The sequence below is a fragment of the Suncus etruscus genome, chromosome X (assembly GCF_024139225.1).
Source record: "Suncus etruscus isolate mSunEtr1 chromosome X, mSunEtr1.pri.cur, whole genome shotgun sequence".
Taxonomy (NCBI): Eukaryota; Metazoa; Chordata; class Mammalia; order Eulipotyphla; family Soricidae; genus Suncus; species Suncus etruscus.
In genome coordinates, this window is record NC_064868.1 from 52,307,889 (window position 1) to 52,331,133 (window position 23,245).

At 37.2% G+C, this 23,245-nt stretch overlaps 1 protein-coding gene across 1 annotated transcript in view; it reads left to right on the forward strand.

Moving 5' to 3' along the window:
* SHROOM4 (shroom family member 4) overlaps positions 1 to 23,245 on the forward strand; it is a 144,701-nt gene that overhangs the window by 110,985 nt on the left and 10,471 nt on the right. Inside the window, 4 exon segments of the mRNA XM_049766904.1 lie at positions 17,583 to 17,692; positions 17,695 to 17,801; positions 17,803 to 18,364; positions 18,614 to 18,668. Coding sequence (XP_049622861.1) covers positions 17,583 to 17,692; positions 17,695 to 17,801; positions 17,803 to 18,364; positions 18,614 to 18,668 — 834 coding nt within the window.

Below are 23,245 nucleotides of genomic sequence, written 5' to 3' on the forward strand. Positions count from 1 at the left end.
GTTGGAAATTAGAGGACAATTTAAGCAATAGTAATAACATGGCATATATGAAACAATTTTTGCTGGGAAATATTTGGAAGGGGAATTGCTGGTTTGCAAATTATAAACACATATACAAAAAATTTTTTTTTGTTACAAATTACAATGATAATAAAAGTTTTGTTGCTGCTTTTAAGAAGGTAGGTTAAACAGGAAACATATACTTAGAAGAATAAAAGATGATATTTTGTTGAAGAGTTCATAAGTTCAGTTTTTAAAATTTTAGAGTTCGTAAGTTCAGCTGCGGGTGTGACGTCATCTGTTTCCAGGCAGCCTTCAGGGGTCAGCAGTGATGGCGTTTTTTGCAGAAGTTACAGGACTGAGGGTTGAAAATGCAGCTGGAGTTGTCAGGTGAAGTCAGAGGGGGTGCTGAGTTTGTTAGCTTGTCAGCTTCTGTGGAGGGACTAATTCCTCAGGCAAACAGCGTTTTAGCGTCAGTAGTTTCTGTGAATTTTATTTTGAAGAACTGGAAGACTTAAGTGAAAAAATTAGTAGGGGCATGGTAATTGTTTTACTTTGACTGGGTTTCAGAGAAACTTTTTAGACCTGTCGAAAAATTAAATAGCTTTTAATTATACTTTGGAGGAGCTGTATGCTTCCCTTTTGGACTTATGTTGTAGAAGTTCTATAAAACAAAGGTTGTTAGAAGAAGGTGAGGGTAGAGAATTTGCATTATTATATTTGGGATGTTAAAGGAGCTGTACCTTTTTTGCCTATAAGAAAGGAAGAAAGGTTTTTTTGTTACTTTGATTGCAAGGGAATGCAATTGACTGGTATAAATTTGTAGTTTCAATTCCTGGAAAGGATTAAATTGATTAGTGGGATTTGAGCAGATTAGATTTAAAAACTTTAAGATTGTTTTAGAGGTGCACGTGTTTTTGTTTCCTGTGGGAGGATAAAAATTAATTTGCAATGAAATACAAAAATTAAGTAAAAGCAATTACAATTATTAATTAGTACAGATTGGTTATAAAACAAGGTAAGGTTACAATATTTAAATGCATTTTATAAGCAAGTAAATAAGGTAGTGGTGGTAGGTATATTTAGAGGCTAGAAATATAAGGAAAAATAAAAGAAGCAAAACTTTTAACATAGTAGCAATAAGATTATAAAGTAATGATTTTTATACTTAAAAAGAAGAGAAAATGTTTGTTAAGAAAACCGCAATAATTGACCTGATTATACTGTATACATATTGAAATAAAAGAAAACAAATTTATAGAAAAAATTATAGAAACAATAGAGAGAAAATATTTTTGAGTTATGTAAATTGAAAAGTTATGCAGCAAACAAGACGTAAAAAATTGATGTAACTTATTTGTTATTGGCATTTGTGTGAAGGCACATCTCCTGTTTTTAGGAAGAAAACCTTAATGATTTTTTGGGAGAAAACACAGCTGAATATTACTGTTAATTTGTTTGCTATAAATTTTTGGGTAAGAGTTACCGTGATAAGGCAGAGTAACTTTTGTTACTAATGACCAGTTTTTTGTAGTTATTAAGTAACTTTTACTTAAGTATTTTTTTAAATGCATAAAAAACAAATACAGAAGGTGGTTACCAAATACAAGTTAACTAAAAAAAAATTTTTTTTAGATAGTAGAAAATTAAAATTATATTTTTAGACATATATATTTTTAAGATTGAGGAAAATTTTATTTTTAGGGGCAGCCACTGAAGGCTGTTTGCAAATGTGGTTTGCAGAGAAGGCATTTTTGTTTATACATATGCAAATTAAGGTAGCCATTGAGTATAAACAAAAGATAAATTTAAAGATTTAAGAGGCTAAAAGCACAGAGCAACAAGTAAATTTTTAAAATTGCAATAAGTTATGTAGCTTTGATTTTATGATTACTGTATCATGAGGTTAAAAAACATGCTTTAAGGGCCCGGAGATATAGCATGGAGGTAAGGCGTTTGCCTTTCATGCAGGAGGTCATCGGTTCAAAACCCGGTGTCCCATATGGTCCCCCGTGTCTGCCAGGAGCGATTTCTGAGCCTGGAGCCAGGAATAACCCCTGAGCACTGCCGGGTGTGACCCAAAAACCACAAAAAAAAAAAAAAACAAAAAAAAACATGCTTTATTACTAGAATTTTACCATATAAAGCATTAGATTTGTGTTTTGAAAATAATTTGGCACTAACAGACTGACAAATGAAATGGCCAGATTAATTATTAGTTAAAGTTGTAGACTTTGGGGGATAAGTTCCCTTTTATCAATTAAAGGTACTAAAATTTGTTGAAAATTTGAGGGCATTTCTTGTAGATGAAATACACCTAACTAATTAAGACCAGAGCTGACAGGAGGTATATGCCAGCTATTTGTTAACATTAGAAAACTCTTATAAAGGCTTAGAGATGGAAATGATGAAAATTACCCTTAATTGAAATATAAGTAAATAAAATGCTAGATGTTATTAAATACGATTGAAAATTAGTTATTAGATGTATTATTATTTTTGATAACAATAAAGAATTAACACAATTTGATACCAGTTTTAATATTATTATGACCAATGATAATATTACACAGTAATAAATCTATGTGACCAAAAAAATTTTTTTTTAAATTAAGTTGTAAAAATATTATGCAGACACAAAATTAATATTATGGTTAAATGTTAAGTAACTGCAACATTATCAGACAATTTTGATTTATTAAAAACCTTTTAGAAAGAGAAATTTGGAAACCTTGAGAAATTTTGTTCTCATTCTGGTGACCACAATAAGCTCTCTGCGGGGGAGGTTCCCTTCCCCCTCAGGGCCTAGAAGCCGCTTGAATTCAAAGCGCAAACACACCTTTTTTTTTCTTTGCTTTTCTCTGAGGTGAGGTTTGACCTAGGAAAAAGCTGTTTTTTCAAAATTGCACATTTGTAATATGCTTAGTTATATAAAAGAAGCACACATTGTTTTCAGACATACAATTTTTAGACATACAATTTAAATGCACACTCAGACAAACTTTTAGATTCACACAGCACATAAATTGACAAACATATAGGTGAGTTGCAGGTAAAAGATGAGATGAGAAAAATCGTGGGAAGTTTTTGGACGTCTCCAAATTATTCCCGCCAGATTTTTGCTGGCTATTAATAAAAAATTGTTTTAGGAAAAGATAAGATAAGGCCTTTTTAGAAGAAAATAGAAGAGTCGACTCTTAGTTAAAAAGGGAGGTTTTTGAAGAGAAATAGAAAAAATTAAGTTCATTTGTTTACCTTTATAAATTTTTAATTGGCGAATTTCTACTTTTGTTGCATTGGATATGACCTGCAACTTTTACGGATACACACATATTTATAAAAAGAAAACTTTTGAGCAGAGACTTATGAAAAAGAATTTATACATTAGATATGCAAAAATGTTATTAATTATGATTTTTAGACAGTTTTCAGCACATCTCTTCCCCATATAGTATACGATGAATGAGGTAGAATATAGGGCTGGAAATTTCCTTTGCTTACACCATTATTCCAAGGTAGGACTACAGCACTTTTTAGAACACTTTTAGGCAATCCTAGACCCCTCAAAGGGAATGGAACGTGTTCCACTGCCCAGGAGTGGGGCCAATCTTTTCCAGCGATGCAGGAAAAGTTTGCTCCGGTATCCACGTGGCCTAAAATATCTTTGTCCTGAATTTTTATAGATGTTACAAGTGGTTTTGAGGTGTTCTCATATTTCTCAAACATTACAGGAGAACAAGACTCAGTAGCATGAAAAGATGCAGCATACAGATTGTTTTGTTCTAAAAACTTTTTAACTTTTAGCACAGGAGAAACAGTAGCCAAAGCTAATTTTGATTCATCTTTAACTTGGTGTCTTCTGGGGGATTCTTTTGTCTCTAAGTTTAGAGATGCCATAGAAGAAAACAGCTCTTCAGTTGTTAAAGGTTCTGAGCCTTTCTTTGCTCTATTAAGCCACTGATTGCTAGTTCTCATAGAATTTATATTGGTCTTCTGCCTGGACTGCTGATTAAAATGACTATATTCTATCTCTGCCCTGGTAGTTTGGGCTGATTCTTTTTTATCATCAATTACCTCCATAACCTCTGTCCAAATTGTATAGATAAGATTTAGGTGGGCATCAGGACCATACGTTTCATATACATTTTTGATATCCTGCTGTACTTGTAGCCAATCCTCCAAACATAGAGTACCCCTCTCAATAAACCAGAGGCTATAAGTTTCTAAGAATAGAATAAATTGCTGTATCTGCTGTGGAGATATGGCTGAACTCTTAGCTCTTAGAATATACTTTATAGTATCAGAAAGAATTTGTTGCTTAGAATAATTTTGACCCATGTTCCCGTATACCTTCTCGTCTTAAAGCCTGGTACTTTTCCAGGGGTTCCTAGGCAACCTTGACGAGGGCCAGTTCCGTGTCCTAAAATTGAAAAAGAGAAGGAAAGAAAGAATAGAAAAATAGAAGAGACAGCTTACCCTCTCCGAATAGCCCCCAAACGTTGAACGCCAATTGTTGTGAGCCAAACCTGTTCGCAAGACGCCAGCGCCTGCAAACAGATCCTTCGTGGAGTTTCGGGAAAAATCCGCGGGGAGAGAGTGGGTACACGGACGGCAAACGACGGAAAATATGTTGTAGAAATGAATGAAACCACACAGATAGTATGGGGACTCAACGTTATCAGAAACGAGAGACAAATTTATTTTTTAAGCTGGCAGCTTTTAAAGGTTAGAGACTTGGAAGGCAGATGCAGATTCTAGACATCAAAGAGGCTGGGAAAAGAATGAAGGACTCTAGCTTAAATTAGCATATAAAAGAGTTGAAACTGAAGGTGAAAAAAGCAGCTAGTTTTGGGTTCCCTTTGCTTTGGGTAAAACAGAAGGAAAACGTAATTACAGGGGAGTTGGAATGTGAGGAATGTTTCAGAGTTTTGGGGAAAAAATGAAAATTACTTTATTATGAGCTAAGTTTATGGAAAGGCCTGAATTTAGGCGCCAAGGTAGCAAAAATTACAGGGAGCTATTAAATGGGAGACTTTTGGCTGTTTGATTGCTGTTCTAGTTAGAAAGAATTTACTAAGGCCTGATTTCTAATAAAGGTTTAAAATAAAGAGAGAAATAGTTACAGCCCTTATGAAATTATGTCCAAATAATCCACGCAAAGGGTCAAGTGATTTTGACTGCTCTAAGCGGGCCTTTTTGGCAGATAATTTCTTTTTTGAGGAGAGCACTACACTTTCGTGTGTGCCTCTCCTGAGTGGGGTGTAGCAATTACCAATTGTTTTAAGTATTTTGCTGTCTCCTCATTGTGTTCATATATGTGTGTGTACAATTTTATGGTGTACAGTTCCCTTGATTAGTAAGAAATGTCCACCTCTGTCTCTTATTACCTTTAGAGCCTAGAGTCTGTGTGGTCTGAAATTATTATGAACAACCTAACCTTTTTAAGAGATTTGTTTGGTGAAAGATCTTTCTTTCAACCTTTGATTTTGAGTCTGTGTTTGTTTTTAGCGTTTCTTGTAACAGCTAAATTTTGGGCTCAATTTTCTAATCCATTTGCCAATCTTAGTCTCTTAGTTGTTTCATTTATTCCATTGACTTTGAAAGAGATGACTGTCATGGGATATTGTGCCATCTTATTATACAAGTTTGATTTGTTGTGGCATCTACTTTGCCTTAAATTAGACATGTCAGTCTAATTTTGAGACTGTGAAGTTTCTGAGCTGTTTATTCATGAAGCTGTGGATCCTTCCTTCAAACATAAATGAAAATCTGGCTAGAAGAAGTATGCTGGGTGAAACATTCTAGTGAAGCAATTATTTTGTTGAATTTTGTCACTATATCCCACCACCGAAAGGATAGTTGTCTGTAATAAATCTACTGTAAGTCTTCTCTTCTTAGGATGGAATTTCCATTTTTGATCTTCCTGCTTTTCGTTATTTAACTCTATTGATGTTTTTTATGATTGTGACTGGGATGTGCTGTGGATTGCTTTTATTTGTTCTCTTTTAGATGGTACATTTTGGGCATCCATGATATGGATGCAAGCATTCTTCAGCTCTGAGAATTCTCAACAATTATTTATTTGACCATTGCTTCTTCATAAGGGTTTTCTTCCAGGCACTCTAGGATCCCAAAAATTCTTATGCATTTCTCTTAAATTTATTACTAATGTCTGTTGTTTTTTTATTATTTTTGTGACATTTTCTATCTTCTGTTTATTTATTATAAGACTCTTTTCTAAAGTATTTTGCTGAATGGAGGTGTTATGCTGCTCATCTACCAGCTAACTGATTCTGTCCTCAGCAGCTGTTATTTTGCTGATGAGGCTTTTCAAAGAAGAATTCATTTCACCTATGCTTTTATCCCTTTTATTTCTTTTTGAATATTTCTCTTTTCTATTATCATATTCACTTATGCCTTATGGGCTGTCTGTTCAATGTTTTCTTTGAATTATTTGAACAGCCTAAACATTTCCTCTCTAAATTTCTGGTCAGAATCATTATGTACTTGGTTGATGTTAGTTGAATTTTTAGAACTAGCATGTTCAGTTACAAAGAGTGGTGGGCTTCTGTGTTGTTTTCCCACTGTAATCTTATGTGTTGTTTTGGTACAATAGGAGAAATGAAAGGTCTTGCTCTTTGCTAGATTCACTCACCTCAATAAGTTCAAATTGGCATATTTTTTTGTCAAAACTATGCCTACAATCCACAGAGGTTACTGTCGCTTTTGATCAATAGTCTGGGTTTTTTTCCCTTCCAACTACACTCTTGGCTGGGTACACTCGCATCAATTTATAGTTTTGTGAGGAATATTATTTTCAAAATGGCTGGACCAGTCAACATTCCCACCAGCAGTGAAGGAGAGTCCCATTCTCCCAGCATCTGCACCAGCAGTGGATGTTCTTGTTTTTTGTGATATGTGCCATCTTTGTGGTGTGAAGTATTATCTCATTGTTGTTTTGATTAATGATGTGGAATATTTACATGTGTAGTTTTACCTTCTGAAATTCTACTTTAAGGAAATGTCAGTTTAGTTCTTTTCCCCATTTTTGGATGGCTTTAGGTGTTTTTACCATGGTAAATCTATCAGTGTATCATATATTTTAGATAGTAATCGTTTATCAGATGGTACTGGGTTAACAGGTTCTTCCATCTAGGTACTATTTTCTTTGAGGTGAAGAATCTTCTTAGTTTAATGTAGTCGCATTGTTTTCTTCACTTCCACTTGGTTTGGTAGTGCCCTCTGTGATGCCTTTAGCATCAATGTCAAGTAGTGTTCTGCCTATATTTTTATTTGCACATATTATGGTTTCAGGTCTGATATCAAGATCTTTCATTTTTTTACTTTGACTTTTGTACATGAGATTAAATTGTGTTTATTAATTTCTCCTGTTTCATTTTTTCCTTCTTCCTGCCACCTTTTATCTAATTTTGCTGAAAAATTTTTCAGTTCATTTGCTGTGCCATTAAATTATTTATGTGTGTATTTCTTCCTTATGAATTATTGCAAAGCTATACATTTTTCTCATAATTCTCTTTTTGGACTTCCCTCTATTCCACTAGTTATTCAGTACTGAACAGTTTAAGTTCATAATATTAATGCTATTTCTCCATTTCTTTTGTTAATTCACTTATATTTTCAGAGTATCATATTTTGAGAAGGTAGGTGATACATTTTATTCTCTTGATTTATGAAGTTATGTTTTTAGCCCAACATGTATGCGGTCTATCTTGGACAATTTTCCAAGGGCATTGGAGATGAATGTGTATTCAGCTTTTGGGGATATACTAAGTCCGTCTCTTTCATTTCTTTCTTCAAAGAAACATTGAGTTTTAACTTGGTTAATTACTAAAATGAGACGAATTGATTTTGAAGTCTCAAACTACTATTGTTTTGCTATTAATGGCTTTCTTCAAGTCTATACACAGTTGTTTTAAGTATTTTGCTTTCCCTTCATTGAGTGAGTATGTTTATGACTGTGACTTTTCTATATGTATATATCCCTTAATTATTAAGAAATTATACTCTTTGTCTCTTACAACCTTTTAAATCCTGAATTATATGTCTTCTGATATTATTCTGACCACCCTAGTCTTTTTCATAATTTTTATTGAGAAAAGTGTGAATTACTGTTGCATTAAATAATTAACGATGGAGCTGGATAGTTAAGGATGGATGGAGGGATATTTCTCTGCCATTCCAGGCCACGTGGCTCCACAATCCCCATTCAGTTGGTGGGTCCCAGGTTTAGGTGAACGGTGGAATTAGACTCATCCAGAGACAGACATCAGGAAGCATCAACTTTATTCATGCCCTATCCACCACATGTGTGGCCTATATCATAACCTTTTAAGCATTCAGCCATTCTTAGCTAGCCCTGCATCTTAACTCCTTTCTGCCATCTTCCCTCTGACCTCCATGCTGGCAAAAGACCAAAAAAGAGCCCCCAATCACTTGGGTCAAAGGCCTAATATAACCTTCCAAGACCACTCCCCAGAATGGGAGGGGTCTTGCAGGTACGGTTACACGTAATATCCGGTTCCCAAGACCCCTCCCAGAAATGGGCGGGTCTCAGGTAGACACACCTAAATCCAGGGTGGAGTTACATCTCCCCCTTCTCTGAAATATAAAAGAACCTTTTGTAATCCTGACTCCACCTTTAGCCAAAGGTGGGTTAATAGTTTCATGCAACAATGTAATAAAGTAAAAATTAACATACCAGCCCTTTTCAAAAACATAACATTTCTGCAAAATATACTATACACCTGTAACTTAATATTTTCTTAATGCTTTTTTACCAAGCACTATTCCGGAACTTTCATGTTCCTATACTTCTAAACTATATTGGGGGAACTTTCTGTTCCTATTAACCTTCCCTACACACAAGTACTACAGCATAAATACATAGCATACATTTTAAAAAGAGGCTAAGTACATTAAAATACACACAGTAAAACATTTTGCAATAGAAAATATTAACTATGGAAAACAAAACACATTTAAATTATAAAGAAAATGACAATCAAGACAAAGATGCAGGCGGTTAGAAATCAGATCTTTAAATGGGCTAAGCTGTTATTACTCCTATTTTTAAAATTTTTTAAACCACTAACTAAAACTTATCCCATCACCAACTATGAGTAAAATATATGACTACCCACTTAGTCCCTACACCTAAAGCCATAAGTCCAGATGCTGGTTTATCCCACGCTGTTCTCACCACATGGTTTACTTCCATAGTCCCAGGCCCTGCAGATGGTTTGCTCGCGCTGTTGTTGAACATGTGGTCCCAGGTTCTGCAGCCAGTCTGCTCGTGCTGTTTCACCTTTCTGATTTGGAGGGCGGATACCAGGCTCGCCGCTTTGGGCCGGATTAGGCACTTTTTGCCGCTTTTCTGCCACAGGGTTGGAGTTCTTGGCTGATTACAGCTGCCTTTTTTCCCCTCCGGATGGCACTTTGCAAGCGGGTTTCACTGCCACAGCCACTATGGCTTGTCGGCCACAGCTTTTTTGCAGGGGGCTTTTGGATGTTCAGAGTTCTAAAAGTCCAGTCCGAAATTTTCAAAGTCGAAATTCAAATTCAAGCCGAAGGTTCTCAGAAAATCAGTCCACTTTCAATACAGTCTTTTTTCTCCTTTGTTTCCAATCTAGGCTTTTAATCAGTCTTTGAGGAGGCCGAGGTTTTAGGAAAAAGAATTTTCGGCAACAAAGTTTCAGTCCTGAGTCTTGGATGGGAGTGATACAAGTTTTTAAATCCCCTGTTTTACTGATATTTTTTGCCTCTAGAAGGGGTCGCGGCCATCTTTGAACATGGCTTCATGTGGCCAAACACTTTGGGCTGACTCCATCTAAAAAGAGCCAAAATCAAACAGAAGAGCAGAAATCTCACTATATTCACTGTTTTCTTGGATCCAGGTTTCAGGTCAGAGTTCGGAGTGCCAGATGTAGCATTAAATAATTAGCGATGGATCTGGATAGAGGTGGCATTAAATAATTAATGATGGTTGCTGGATAGAGGCCTTTATTCTTAGGCCATGGCCATGTGGCTTCATCCCCCATCAACCGGCGGGTCTAGGGTCCAAGAAAGCGACAGGTATTGAACTCACTCACAGGCAGGCTTCAGGAAGCATCAACTTTATTCATGCCCTATCCACCACATGTGTGGCCTATATCATAACCTTTTATGCATTCAGCCATTCTTAGCTAGCCCTGCATCTTAACTCCTTTCAGCCATCTTCCCTCTGACCTCCATGCTGGCAAAAGACCAAAAAAGAGCCCCCAATCCCCTGGGTCAAAGGCCTTATATAACCTTCTAAGACCACTCCCCAGAATGGGAGGGGTCTTGCAGGTAAGGTTACACGTAATATCTGGTTCCCAAGACCCCTCTCAGAAATGGGCGGGTCTCAGGTAGACACACCTAAATCCAGGGTGGAGTTACAAATTACAAGTCTTTTAAAGTTATATTTAAGTACTTAGTGATAGTGAATTAGGGTAATTTCCACCAGCGTTGACCTCCCTAAGCCACTGTTCCCAGCATGCATCCCATACCTCCACACTTAGCACTCTGGACTGCTAATGTAACAGGTCCCATTTTGTATAGCTTGTTGTTGTTTGGGTCTCTTGATTCTACTGTCATTGACTTTGGGTTGGATATTTAGGTCTGATCAATTTTTTTTCCACTCAGTGCTCATGAAACTGCTTTGCCCCTGGTATCCTCCACTTTTATTTCCAATTTGTAAGAAGATATATAAATATGAGGTATAACAAGATGATTCATGTTCTATGGTTCTATTGAGAAAAAAAAGAAAGTGGGTAGGAGCCCCTGTTTAGAAGCTATAAATATAAATTTAAAAGAAGAAAAAAGCAAAAGATGGAAAAGAGTAAAAGGGGGAGCTGCTGTGGCAAAGTTTTTTTGCATATGCACAGTAAGTATTGGAGAAATTAGACAGGAAATTCCCTTGGCCTAAGAGATTTCGGGTTTCTCCACCCTTAAAGCATACTGTCATGAGACCAACTACAGGCTCCGAACATTTTCATTGTCCACCCCCAAGATCTTTCTTTATGTTGACAAGAAATGTTCTGCTCAGTTGTGGTTGTCAAAAATCAGTACTCTGTACTTGGAGATCTTGGTTTTTGTACAGGTCCTAGGTTGAAGTCTAAAATAGAGTCTTTCTTTATGGGTCCAGAAATCCTGCTCAGGTACAGTTGTACTCAGTCTTCTGTAATTAGTGATCTTAGTTTTTGCAGAGATCAAAAGATGAAGTATCTTCTGATTTCATCTCACCATTAGATGATGAGGTAGGTCATTCTGCCCTTAGATCAAGTTGTTGATGTTTTTTCATCATCAGAATGTCATATGAACCTACCCTGGGGAAATTCTTGCCAGAGCGGTATTAGGGACTGCCCTGGTGGGAATTTGATTCCTGGTGCTGCTGCAGGGAACTGTGTCAGTTATAAGGTTGATATCTGGGGTTCAGAGTTGGATGGTCAATGTTCAATGACATGAAATCTAAGTTGAGACCCGATGACAACTGTTTATGGTGGAAGGCGTCCTGTTCTATAAAATTTATGGGTTCTATATATAAGTTTCTATACATAAGATTTCCCCCATTTTAGTGTACTTATGCAAAAAGCAATGGCACCATATTATATTGTTGGTTCATTTGTGGGTAAAAATGACAAGCTATACAATCTCTGTACCCTGTTTTTTACCCAAGGTTTTATCCCAAGCAAGACTTTTCTACTAAAATTTCATAATAAGCAGAACCAAAACAAGCAAAAAAAGGGGGGGGAATGGAGGATGCTATCTTTACATTTGAAAATAAATCCACTAAGTTGTATAACTATTAAAGAATTAAGCATTCAAAGAAAATATAGATACTCCATTAAGTCCTTTGAGTTAGTCTTGAGGGGGGATGAGATTTAAGGCACATTTTCATCCCACATCGTTATCATATTGAGTCTGAGAAATAGTTTGCATCAGTAATGGATCAGGTAGGGTCCCTGAGCTGGGGTCATTCTGGAGCTGAATATGGTAGCATGCAACAGTTCACACTGAGAAAGGTGGTAGGAAAAGAGTTCATAGAATGAAAAGCAGGAATGGTGGTTGCAGCTTCTGCTGGGATGAGAAATGTGGGGCTGAGAGGGTGTCCTTTTGCTGTAGGAAGCAAGTGGCAGCTTACAGGGGCAGAGGTATGGTCTTGGTTCCTAATGAGTTAAGAACTAAGGGTAAAAAATGTTAACTAGGGAGAATAACAAATCAAGATTAAGAGGGAAGAGGGTGAGAGGACAGAAGGAGTTCTGAATGGAGGGAGGAGGGATAAGATATGATGGGCTATATACAACATAGGCATGGATTGTTTACAATAAATATAGATTAGGCAAACATAGATGAGTTCACTGCATACAAACTTATGCCCACTTATAGACAGACATTAGAGATCTATTCTTCATAGGTTGCAGTTGGAGGCCTGACCCTTATGGAATGAGTCAGAGTGCTTAAGAAATAATTGAATTAAGAAAATTAATAAATGAATATATTTTAAAAAGAAGAGAAAAATAAAGAAAAAAATTAATAAATTGGGCCAACATATTGGAGGGCAAAGGTTTTCTTATTTCAGGCGCTTCATCAATCATAGAAGTGAACTTTGCTAAATGAAGCTATCTGGGTTAGATTATGCATAGAGCATTTTAGGAAAAACACAATTTTCTTGTATAGAGTACTAAGAAATATGGTAATCAGCACTGTAAGAAGACTCTACCCTGTATAGCATCATCCACCATGCCTTGTGCATCTAGGTTCCTTTCCTGAAAGGCAACTGATAGTTTAGTCAGTATGATAGTAACATATGATTATGATAGTAACATATGATAGTAACATTATGATAGTAACATAGCTTAAATTGAAAAAAAGTAAAAAGAAAAAATAAAGAATAGGGATAATAGTAACTTGCAAAAACATACTCAATGAGTGGGGCATGTATCATAAGTCTATGGTGTGCAGTTGCCTATTTCAGTGGTCTCTATGGTCATAAGTTTTCTTTTTTTAATAAATTATCTTTATTTAAACACCGTGATTACAAATATAATTGTAGTTGTATGATCACAGTCATGTAAAGAACACCCCCCTTCACCAGTGCAGGATTCCCACCACCAATTTCCTGGATCTACCTACACCCCACCCCACCCACACCTGTTCTCGAGACAGGCTTTCTTTTTCCCTCATTCATTCACATTGTTATGATAGTTTTCAGTGTAGTTATTTCTCTAACTGCACTTATCACTCTATGTGGTGAGCTTCATGTCATGAGCTGCACCTACATGGGAAGATGGGGGGAAATAAGGGTTGGGACCGAGGCAGTAAAATATTAGAAATGAGATTTGTAGGGCAATATCAAGGTCACAATACAAGATGGATATTATGGATATATAAAATATATGCATACAATATTATCAATAGGAAAACAAGGAGAAAAAATTCCAGTGACTGTCCCAACATAAACCAGGGCTAGAATGGCCTGCCATTCTCCCAAAGTGCATTCCCATTAGTGTAGGGAGAGGTAGGGGGGAAGCCTGAGGACCACTAAGAGTTCACCTGAACCCACTTCTGGCCATCTGAGCTGGCATCCAGGAAAGGCCTGGAGTCAGGGGAAAAAGACAAGGATGGCTGGAGGCCTGCCAAACCTTCCAGAACTCTCCAGGCTAGGGAGAAGGGCTCCGGTATGAGGCCTCCCCAAACCCCATAACTGGCAAGAGCTGGTCTCCAGAATCAAGGAGGAAACAAGTCATAGTGGAAGACGATCAAAAGGAAATGGGTAAATTGGAGTTTTTTTATCAAGACATTGTCATAATGAGCAATGTGATGGAGTTTAATATGATAGAGCACTGTATTGTGAGATTAGGGTTTTCAACCTATATCTCCAAGAACCTCTGTGGAAAAAGAAGTTGAGTTATTTTATACATAATAAAATTAAGGCATTAAAAATGCTGGTAGTATGCACTGCAGCAGGAGTCTCTGCCATCCAATCATATTCTGCACGTGACTCTGTGGATTTATTTTACACTTCTACCTCTCAGAAGTGTTCTCTCTTTTTTCCTATCTCCCTAAGTGGAATCTCTTTCTAATCATTAGCTTAGAACTAAATAAACAATTACTTATGCTTATTTTATCCCAAAATATACTCATTGTCAATTCCTGTTAATTTTTTTTCCTGATATATTGCTGATATATTTCCCTGATATATATATATATATATTGATTTACATATAATATATATTGATTTACATCTTCCTAATGATTGCTGATGTGGAGATTTTATAATGTGTCTTTGGGCCATCTGTTTCTTGCTTGATGAAATGTCTACTCATTTTGTCTTCCCATTTTTGGATATGTTTACATGATTTTTCTTGGTAAGCTCTAACAGTGCCTTGTATATCATATACCCCTTATCAGATGGATATTGAGTATATTGCTTCTCCCATTCCATGGACAGTCTTTGATTCCTAGACACCATTTCATTTGAGTTGAGAAGCTTTTTAGTTTTATATAGTTCCATTTGTTTACCTTTGCTTCCAATCTCTTGGCCAGGGTGTTTCATACTTGAAGATACCTTTAGCTTCAATGTCATGGAGTACTTTGCCTATGTTTGCTTCGATGTACCTATGGTTTCAGGTTTAATATCAATATATATATATATTTATATATATATTACCCTTTATCATCTTTCTGCCATCTCTAATCTAACTTGATGTCTACATTAATTTGTTTGGACTGCTGTGACAAAGTATTATGGAGGAGGATTTATTCTTATCAATCACCTTAAAATCATGATGGTTTTCATTTCTGTGCCTAATTTATCTATAGGTATAGAGTTTTGGTGGTGGGAAGGAAATGATTATAACATATTGAGGGATATTTGCACCCTACTTATATTATTCCTGCTGAGAACTTATTGGTAAACAATTATGTTGCAAGTAGGTTTAACTAAATGTTATAAATGTTAATGGCTTCAAAATATTCACTAGCTTAATATGTTCTTATTTGCTTAATCATTAGCAAATTGTTATAAAATAACACTGCTTACATTTTTTTCTATTATAAAATAAATTTGCAGAAAAATTAGTAGCTATGACCTTTTGCTCAATTTGAATTGTTTCATTATAAACGATTATTCAGAGTTGGGAATCTTAATTAAAACAATAGGAAAGTTTGAATAAACCCACACAAACAGCTAAAGCAATTCTTGGAAAAAGGAACATAGAGATATCATTTTACTCTACTTGAAATTTTACTATAAAGGAGTAATAATTAAAACAGCAGGGTTTTGGAATATAGACAAACTCTCATCTCAATGGAAAAGACCTGAATATTCTGAGACTGACCCTCAGATTTATGAGCAATTAATCTGTGATAAAGGGGCAATAAATTGGAAGTGGAGGAAAGAATGCCACTTCTACAAATGGTGTTGGGAAAATTGGTCAGGTACATGCAAAAAAAAAAAAAAAAACAAACTCAGTCCTCTGTTTAATGCCATGCAGAAAATTCAAATCAAAATGGATTTAAAACCTTGATATTAAACCTGAACAGACACTTTGATAAAGAAGAAATACAAATGGCCAAAACACATGAAAAAATGCTCCACATCACTAATCATCAGGGAGATGCAAATCAAAACAACTATGAGGTACCATCACATGCCACAGAGATTGGTACACATCACAAAGAATGAGAATAGTCAGTGCTGGTGGGGATGTGGAGAGAAAGGAACTCTTATCCACTGCTGGTGGGAACGCCGTCTAGTCCAACCTTTATGGAAAGCAATGTGGAGATTCCTCCAAAAACTGGAAATCGAGCTCCCATTCGATCCAGCTATACCACTCCTAGGAATATACCCTAGGAACACAAAGATACAATACAAAATCCCTTCCTTACACCTATATTCACTGCAGCCCTTTTTACCATAACAAGACTCTGGAAACAACCAAGATGCCCCTCAACAGATGAATGGCTAAAGAAAATGTGGTACATATACACGATGGAATATTATGCAGCTGTCAGAAGAGATGAAGTCATGAAATTTTCCTATACATGGATGTACATGGAATCTATTATGTTGAGTGAAAGTCAGAGAGAGCGAGAAAGACACAGAATGGTCTCACTCATCTATGGGTTTTAAGAAAGATGAAAGACATTCTTGCAATAATAATTTTCAGAGACAAAAGAGAGGAGGGCTGAAAGTTACAGCTCACTTCATGAAGCTCACCACAAAGAGTGATGAGTTTAGTTAGAGAAATAACTACATTGTGAACTATCCTAACAATGAGAATGTATGAGGGAAATAGAAAGCCTGTCAGGGATGTACAGGCAGGGATGGGGTGGGGAGGAGGGAGATTTGGGACACTGTTGTTGGGAATGTTGCACTGGTGATGGGAGATGTTCTTTACATGACTAAAACCCAACCACAATCATGTTTATAATCAAGGTGTTTTAATAAAATAAAAAAAGAAGTTTGTAAAAAAAATTCTTTGAGCTTCTCATTTATGGGTATCTATGTTCATATTTTAGGGAATTTCTCACCTAATATTTTATCAAATAAGAGACTTTTTAATAAATAAATCCTTTAGTGGAATCAAAGTTGTTCAAGTTGGAATTTCAGTCATGCAGTGTTCAACATTCATTCCTTCACTAGTGCACATTTCCTGCCACTGATGTTCTCTGTCCTCTCCATCCTCTCCCTTGTCTGCCTTTATAGCAGACATTTTTCTCCTCCCTTTCTCCCTCTCTCTACCTTTTTCTTGTGGTTTGCAATAATGTTACTGTAAGTGTATCAGAAATATCACTTTTTTGCACCATACACAGCATCACTCAAGAGTTATTACTGGCTCTGTGTTCATAAATTGCTCCTGGCAGGCTTTGGGGATCATATGGGGTGCCAAGGATGGAACTTTGGTCCTTGCCAGGTCAACCACATACAAGGAAAATGCCTTACCGCTGTACCTCTGGCACCTTATACATATCACTTTATCTTCTTTCAGTACCTAGTTCTTTTCTTTTCGACTTAAAGATATGCAGTAAGGTAGCATCAAATGTCAAGGACAAATGATGAGAGAACAAATAATAAGAACTGATAATGAGCTGTACTGGGATACTTGGAGATGGAGAAGTTACACTGTGATGGTTACTACCAGTACATATATAGTCTTTTTGATTGCTACAGACAGACTTTCGAGTTAAGGTGCTCAGGCTTAATTCCTAACTTTATGTCTTACTTTCTTCAGAACCTCCAAATGAGTTCTACTGGCCCTTACCTAAATTTCCACCTGTAAAATTGGGGAATATTGAACCTACTTCCTAGGGTTATTGTAGGATTAAATACTTTAGACATTAACAATATTTAAAATGGTTACTGGCATTTAGTACAGAGTGACATGAACTAGCACTATTATATCCTATTATTAATTTATTTGTATATATTGCACTGCTTTATGGCATTTATTTAAAACTGAATTAGTTATGTAAGCCAAAAGAAAGACTGATATGCAACTCTTGCTTGTTTTACAGAAAAATTATTCACTATTTTGCAGGGAAATTGTGCATTGCAAGGCTAGGTTTTTATGTTCAACTCCCTTCCATCCTTGCCTTGCACTAGATATGTCAGGTTGCAGAGCAGTTTCTTGTCTTGAAGACTCCAAGCACTCCTCAAATATAACTGAAGAACTTCAGTTTATGAAGAGGGAAATTCAACGATTCCCATTCCTAATCCACTGTGCAGACATGCCTTCTCTGATAATCATATCAGCTTATATACCCCAGAGTTCCCAGGTATGGGCGCATCATCAGAGAGAGCTTTTTGCCGAAGTTGATGAAAACCAATTAGGGCCTCTGGTAATCAGGAACAAGGCCTTTCCTCTCCTTCATTCTCCTCCTCCAAATTTGGGAAAGTACAGGCTCTTCCAAGCAGCTCAACAGCAACAGAAAAAGAATCAACAACAGCAAAAGCAGCATTCAGAAGAGAAGGAAGAGGTAATGGAGGATGAGAAGGAGAAAAATGAGGCAGAAAAAATATTGGAAGATAAGAAAAAAGAAGAGCAGATGAAGGAAGTGGCAGAAGAGGAGGAGGAAGAAAAGCTGCCATCCCAGTATTGTAGTTCAGGAACTGCTGAATCCTTTGCCCTTACTCCAGATGAATTCCAAGAACAGCAACTAAATCTGGGTTTTGACTGGAAGCCTTAAAGGGGGGCCACACAAGGCATTACAGCAAAACAACAGATCACTGCTTTCTGTTCCACAAATTCTTTGCCTCCAAGAAGAGGTACAATAGGACGTCAAACTGAGAAGGTTCAGCTTCCTTGCCATTATGGCAGGGGTCTCAAACTCGCGGCCCGCAGGCCGTTTGCGGCCCTCCGTACAACATTTTGTGGCCCGCGGCCGGCCTTCAAATATCGCAGTATTCGGGATTATTCACTTACCGAATAATCACAATAAAAATCACATTAGTAAGAAAAAAATCGCATTAAACATTCGCATACCCTGAGCAGTTCCTTTCGGGGTATGCAAATGGTTAATGTGATTTTTTTCTTACTAATGCGATTTGTTATTGCGAATATTCTGTAAGCGAAATCTCTTATGCTACCCTGCCTCTCCTCGATTTTGCCTCCTCCGGCCTCCAGGTAAATTGAGTTTGAGACCCCTGATCTATATGAAGATCTATGCACCATTTAAGGAGTTCATGCATGTCCCATATCTAAAACACCAGAGAACAATCAATAAACTTATTACTAAATATCATCACTAAGAAACTACATTATTTCTAATATCTTGATAAGACATGCATCAATTTCTGATATCAGGAGCATTAGAATGTTGTTACCTAAACTAGGCTTTTTCCTGAACTTTGGCTGTTTCTATTTGATTTCCATAGTATGGTCTAAGACCATGACCTGACCTGCCTCTAATTAAAAACCAACCTGAGTTTTTAAAACTCTTCCCCCAACCTCAGTATCTTTTGGAGTTGGTTATATTATGTGCTAATGTACTCCTAACAGAGGTAATGGCATTTTAGGCAGAAACTTTTATTGTAAAGTAGAGAAAATGAAGAAAAGTAACTCCTCATGTAGGGAGAAACTTAGTGTAAGAATAATTTCACTAAAGACATTCTCTCTCTCACCCTCTCTCTCCCCCCTCTCTCTTCCCTCTCTCTTACCCCTCTCTCCTACACTCTCTTCTCTTTCTCTCTTCTCCTCTCTCTCTCCTCTCTCTCTTCTCTCCTGTCTCTCTCTCTCTCTCTCTCTCTCTCTCTCTCTCTCTCTCTCTCTCTCTTTCTCTTTTTTGGGCCACACCTGGCAGTGCTCAGGAGTTACTCCAGGCTCTGCATGAGGGATGTCGATTTTGATCCCTAGGCTGGTCACATGCAAGGCAAATGCCCTATCTGCTGAGCTATCACTCTGGCCCTAAAGATATTCTTTTATTCTTCCTCTGTGGTAGTTAGAACTACTATTATCTCTCCCTTCACCATGCCAATCTTCATATGCATGCCTCATATTATCCTTAATAATTAAGCAGATGAGCTTTGTCTTTTAGCATTGACAATCCTACTTTCTTCTATGTGTGGGGTAGGCAGGGCATTGGGGGTTGAGGGAAGGTACACTAAGTGATTTTTTTAAATCCATTTCTAACAAGAAATTTCAAACAAATATAATACCATAGTATCTTGTTATTATGTCTTTTACTGACAAGAAAGTAAATTCCATGGCTATCTGTAACTTTTTTGAGAATTTTCTTTTTTTTTCTTTTCCTTTTTTTTGGGGGGGGTTGGTTTTTGGGTCACACCCGGCAGTGCTCAGGGGTTACTCCTGGCTGTCTGCTCAGAAATAGCTCCTGGCAGGCACGGGGGACCATATGGGACACCGGGATTTGAACCAACCACCTTTGGTCCTGGATCAGTTGCTTGCAAGGCAAACACCACTGTGCTATCTCTCCGGGCCCTAAGCTGAGACGCCACAGTATAGTACAAACAGGGTCTGGCATCCAGAAAATCTTAAAATCTTCTTTCAAGTCCCTACTAATTGAGTCTAAAGCTATTATTTTCTCTATCTGACAGATTGGAAACAAAAGCTGAAAAAATAAAATCCTAATGGTTCATCTCCTAGGCATCCATTCTCAAAAATACCTTATTCTTAGGGTAGACCAATCTTTTCCACAGCTCTCTTGTCTCCTGGAAGCCACAAATAGGCCCATATTTACCATCTTCTACTTCTGGATCCTTTTTTAAAGGAACATTTATCTTGGCATTGTGGTCATAGAAAAGGAAATGGCCACTTGAGATCTTAAAATAAAACTAAATATTTGTTAATTTAAGTGACCTGATGGTAGTGCTACTATATCCACAGTGCACAGGAAATTACTCATTACTGGGGATTGGGATGGAACTTATAGCTCTTTGTATGTCAGGCATATATTTCAGCCCATGAGCTATCTCACCAGCCCTGGGTTGTTTTTTATGATTAAAAATATAAGGATAAATATTTGCTTAGACACAGCCCTAGTTTGTGCAAAATTGATTAAAGATGCTTCTTTGAGTAATGATCATTCTTTGGGAATACTCAACATCATTCCCCCAATAGCTAAAATTTTGCCTGCTAACTATTGACAAGATATTTCTGGGTACTGATTGATTTAATCTTCACAGCAAAAAGAAAATTGGTCTTTTGTATTCTCACTTTTTTTGTTTGGGGTCATGCCTACTTGTTCTCAGTGTTTAGTCCTGGCTCTATGCTCAGAGAACATTACTGGTAGGGCTCAGGGAACGATATGAAGAACAGAAATTGTATCCAGGTTGGCCAAGTGAAAGGTAAGCCTACCCATAGTATTTTCTCTCCATTTTTTGGTTATTTTAGCTGTTTCTTAGTTTCCTCCATCTTTTACTTGTTTCATATATATTTAATTAAAATATATTAAGGTACACTGATTTACAATATTTATCATATTTAATTAAAAGAATAAGTGAGTCACAGGGAGATAAAGTCTCTTGTACAAGATAACAGAAAGCCAGACCTGGATATTCTGGCTTAGTGTGTCCACTACAACATTTCAGAATCTTCTGGGATCTCAGAAAATTTATTTTTCATACCACTGAAGAGTAAAATGATCTATTCAGTGGGAACATTTATAAGGATTTTAAAGCAATAATAATGTCAGGGTACATGTGATGTTTTAAATCTAAAATTCAAAAAAGACTACCAAATTACAGATTAAACTAAAATTCTGAAATGCATAAAGATGTAGGATAATGGTATTGCATGTTGGTGATATCTCCAAACTCTGCTTGTAGAACAGGCTTAAGATTATTGAGTTATGGACTCCAGGCATTTTTCTCAAAGCTGTGATTTTTACTTTAATATTTATTATTAAAATCAGGTTATAGTCTTACTGATTTCCTATAATCCCTGTCCTGTTTATGAAAGTAATGAGAAAGGAGGTCCCAGAGCATAAATACTAATAGGACACATATCTGTGTCTGCTGAATAACTGAATCCTTAATTAGTACATTCTTTTCTTAATTTTCCCAATTTTATTGAGCTATCATAAATATACAGCCATATTCTCATCTCCTCTATTTGGTTATGGGTTGACATCTGCAGGACTCAGGAGATATTTCTAAATCTGTGCTTGAGGGTTGTTTCTAGCTTTTCTTAGGGTGTCAGAGCTGTTGCTAGAGATGGGCCCACATTGCTGATGACCATGGATTGATCTTTTTCATTAGAGAGGCCCTGGAGCCTTTGACAAACATTTAGGTAGGAGAGAAAGGAAAGGAGAAGAGAGGAGAAGAGAGGAGAGGAGAGGAGAGGAGAGGAGAGGAGAGGAGAGGAGAGGAGAGGAGAGGAGAGGGGAGCGGAGGGGAGGGGAGGGGAGGGGAAGGAGAGGGGAGGGGAAGGAAGGGGGAGGGGGAGGAGAGAGGAGGGGAGAAGAGGGGAGGAGAGGAGAAGAGAGGAGGAGAAGGGAGGGGAGGGGAGAAGTGATGGGGAGGAGAGGAGAGGAGGGAAGGAGAGGGGAGGGGAGGAGAGGGGAGGAGAGAGGAGAGGAGGAGAGGGGAAGACAGGGGAGGAGAGGGGAGGGGAGAGGAGGAGAGAAGGGAGAAGAGGAGAGGATAGGGGAGGGGAGGAGAAGTGAGGGAAGGAGAAGGGAGGGGAAAGGAAAGGAAGAGAGGAGAGGGGAGGAGAGGGGAGGATAGGGGAGGGGAGGAGAGGGGAGGAGAGGAGAGGGGAGGAGACGGGAGGAGACGGGAGGGGAGGAGAGGGGAGGGGAGAGAGAAGGGGGAGAGACAGATGAGTTTGGGACCAGGGTAAGGTTAGATTAGGCCCAGGTTAAAGAAACAGGTATATGATGTAAAGTAAAAGAATACAGCTAGAAGTAGCCAAAGGTCTGTCTAAATCAGGGAGAAAAGCCATAGCCAGGGGTAAAAACAGTTCAATACAATTGCTCCTTCACCTGTCTTTTAGAACTGCCAACAACTCTTCACCCCAAGTCTTCCCCAGAAGGATTATAGTCTTAGCCAGCCAATCACAAGTGGGTCTTACTTAAAGGGGCCAACTCCTTTTATGGCTGGCTGGTACTGAACTGTAGGACTAGATTAGGGTACCATGTGGTGCCATTCTTGAACTTGAGTCTCCCACATACAAAGAATGCACTCCAGTCCTTTGTGCTATCTCTCTCTTCCTGTATTCTTCCTTTTTTTTAATTAAAAATTTTTTGTACTTTCTTCCAGCATGTTTCAACTCAGAGTTCTCATACATGCCCTAATCATGTTTCATATATATAGAAATTTCCAGTTTGATGCATTTATATTTCCTTCAGGATGCCTTTCTTCTCTGTTATGTAGCTACAGACCAGACAGGAAATTCTTAACATGAGTTAAAGTAGGAGATTGTACAGTTAGGTCATGAAGGTCTAAACTACAGTTTAGAGTGAGTGACTTTCATAAATACACTGTATCTTTTTACATTCCATGTTTCTACTTTATGAAATGGTTGTCATAAGCATGGACTTATATATTTCTACTCATGCATATTTTAGGACAAGCTTCTGGGACATATTGTATATTATATCAATGTTCATCAATAGTATTTCTTTATCAGGTACCATATTACATTAAAACATACATATGTTAAACATACTAATGTTAAGGATGAGCAATACTGGCATAATGAATTGTGTTATGACTTAAGACATAACATTGTATGAATCAGTA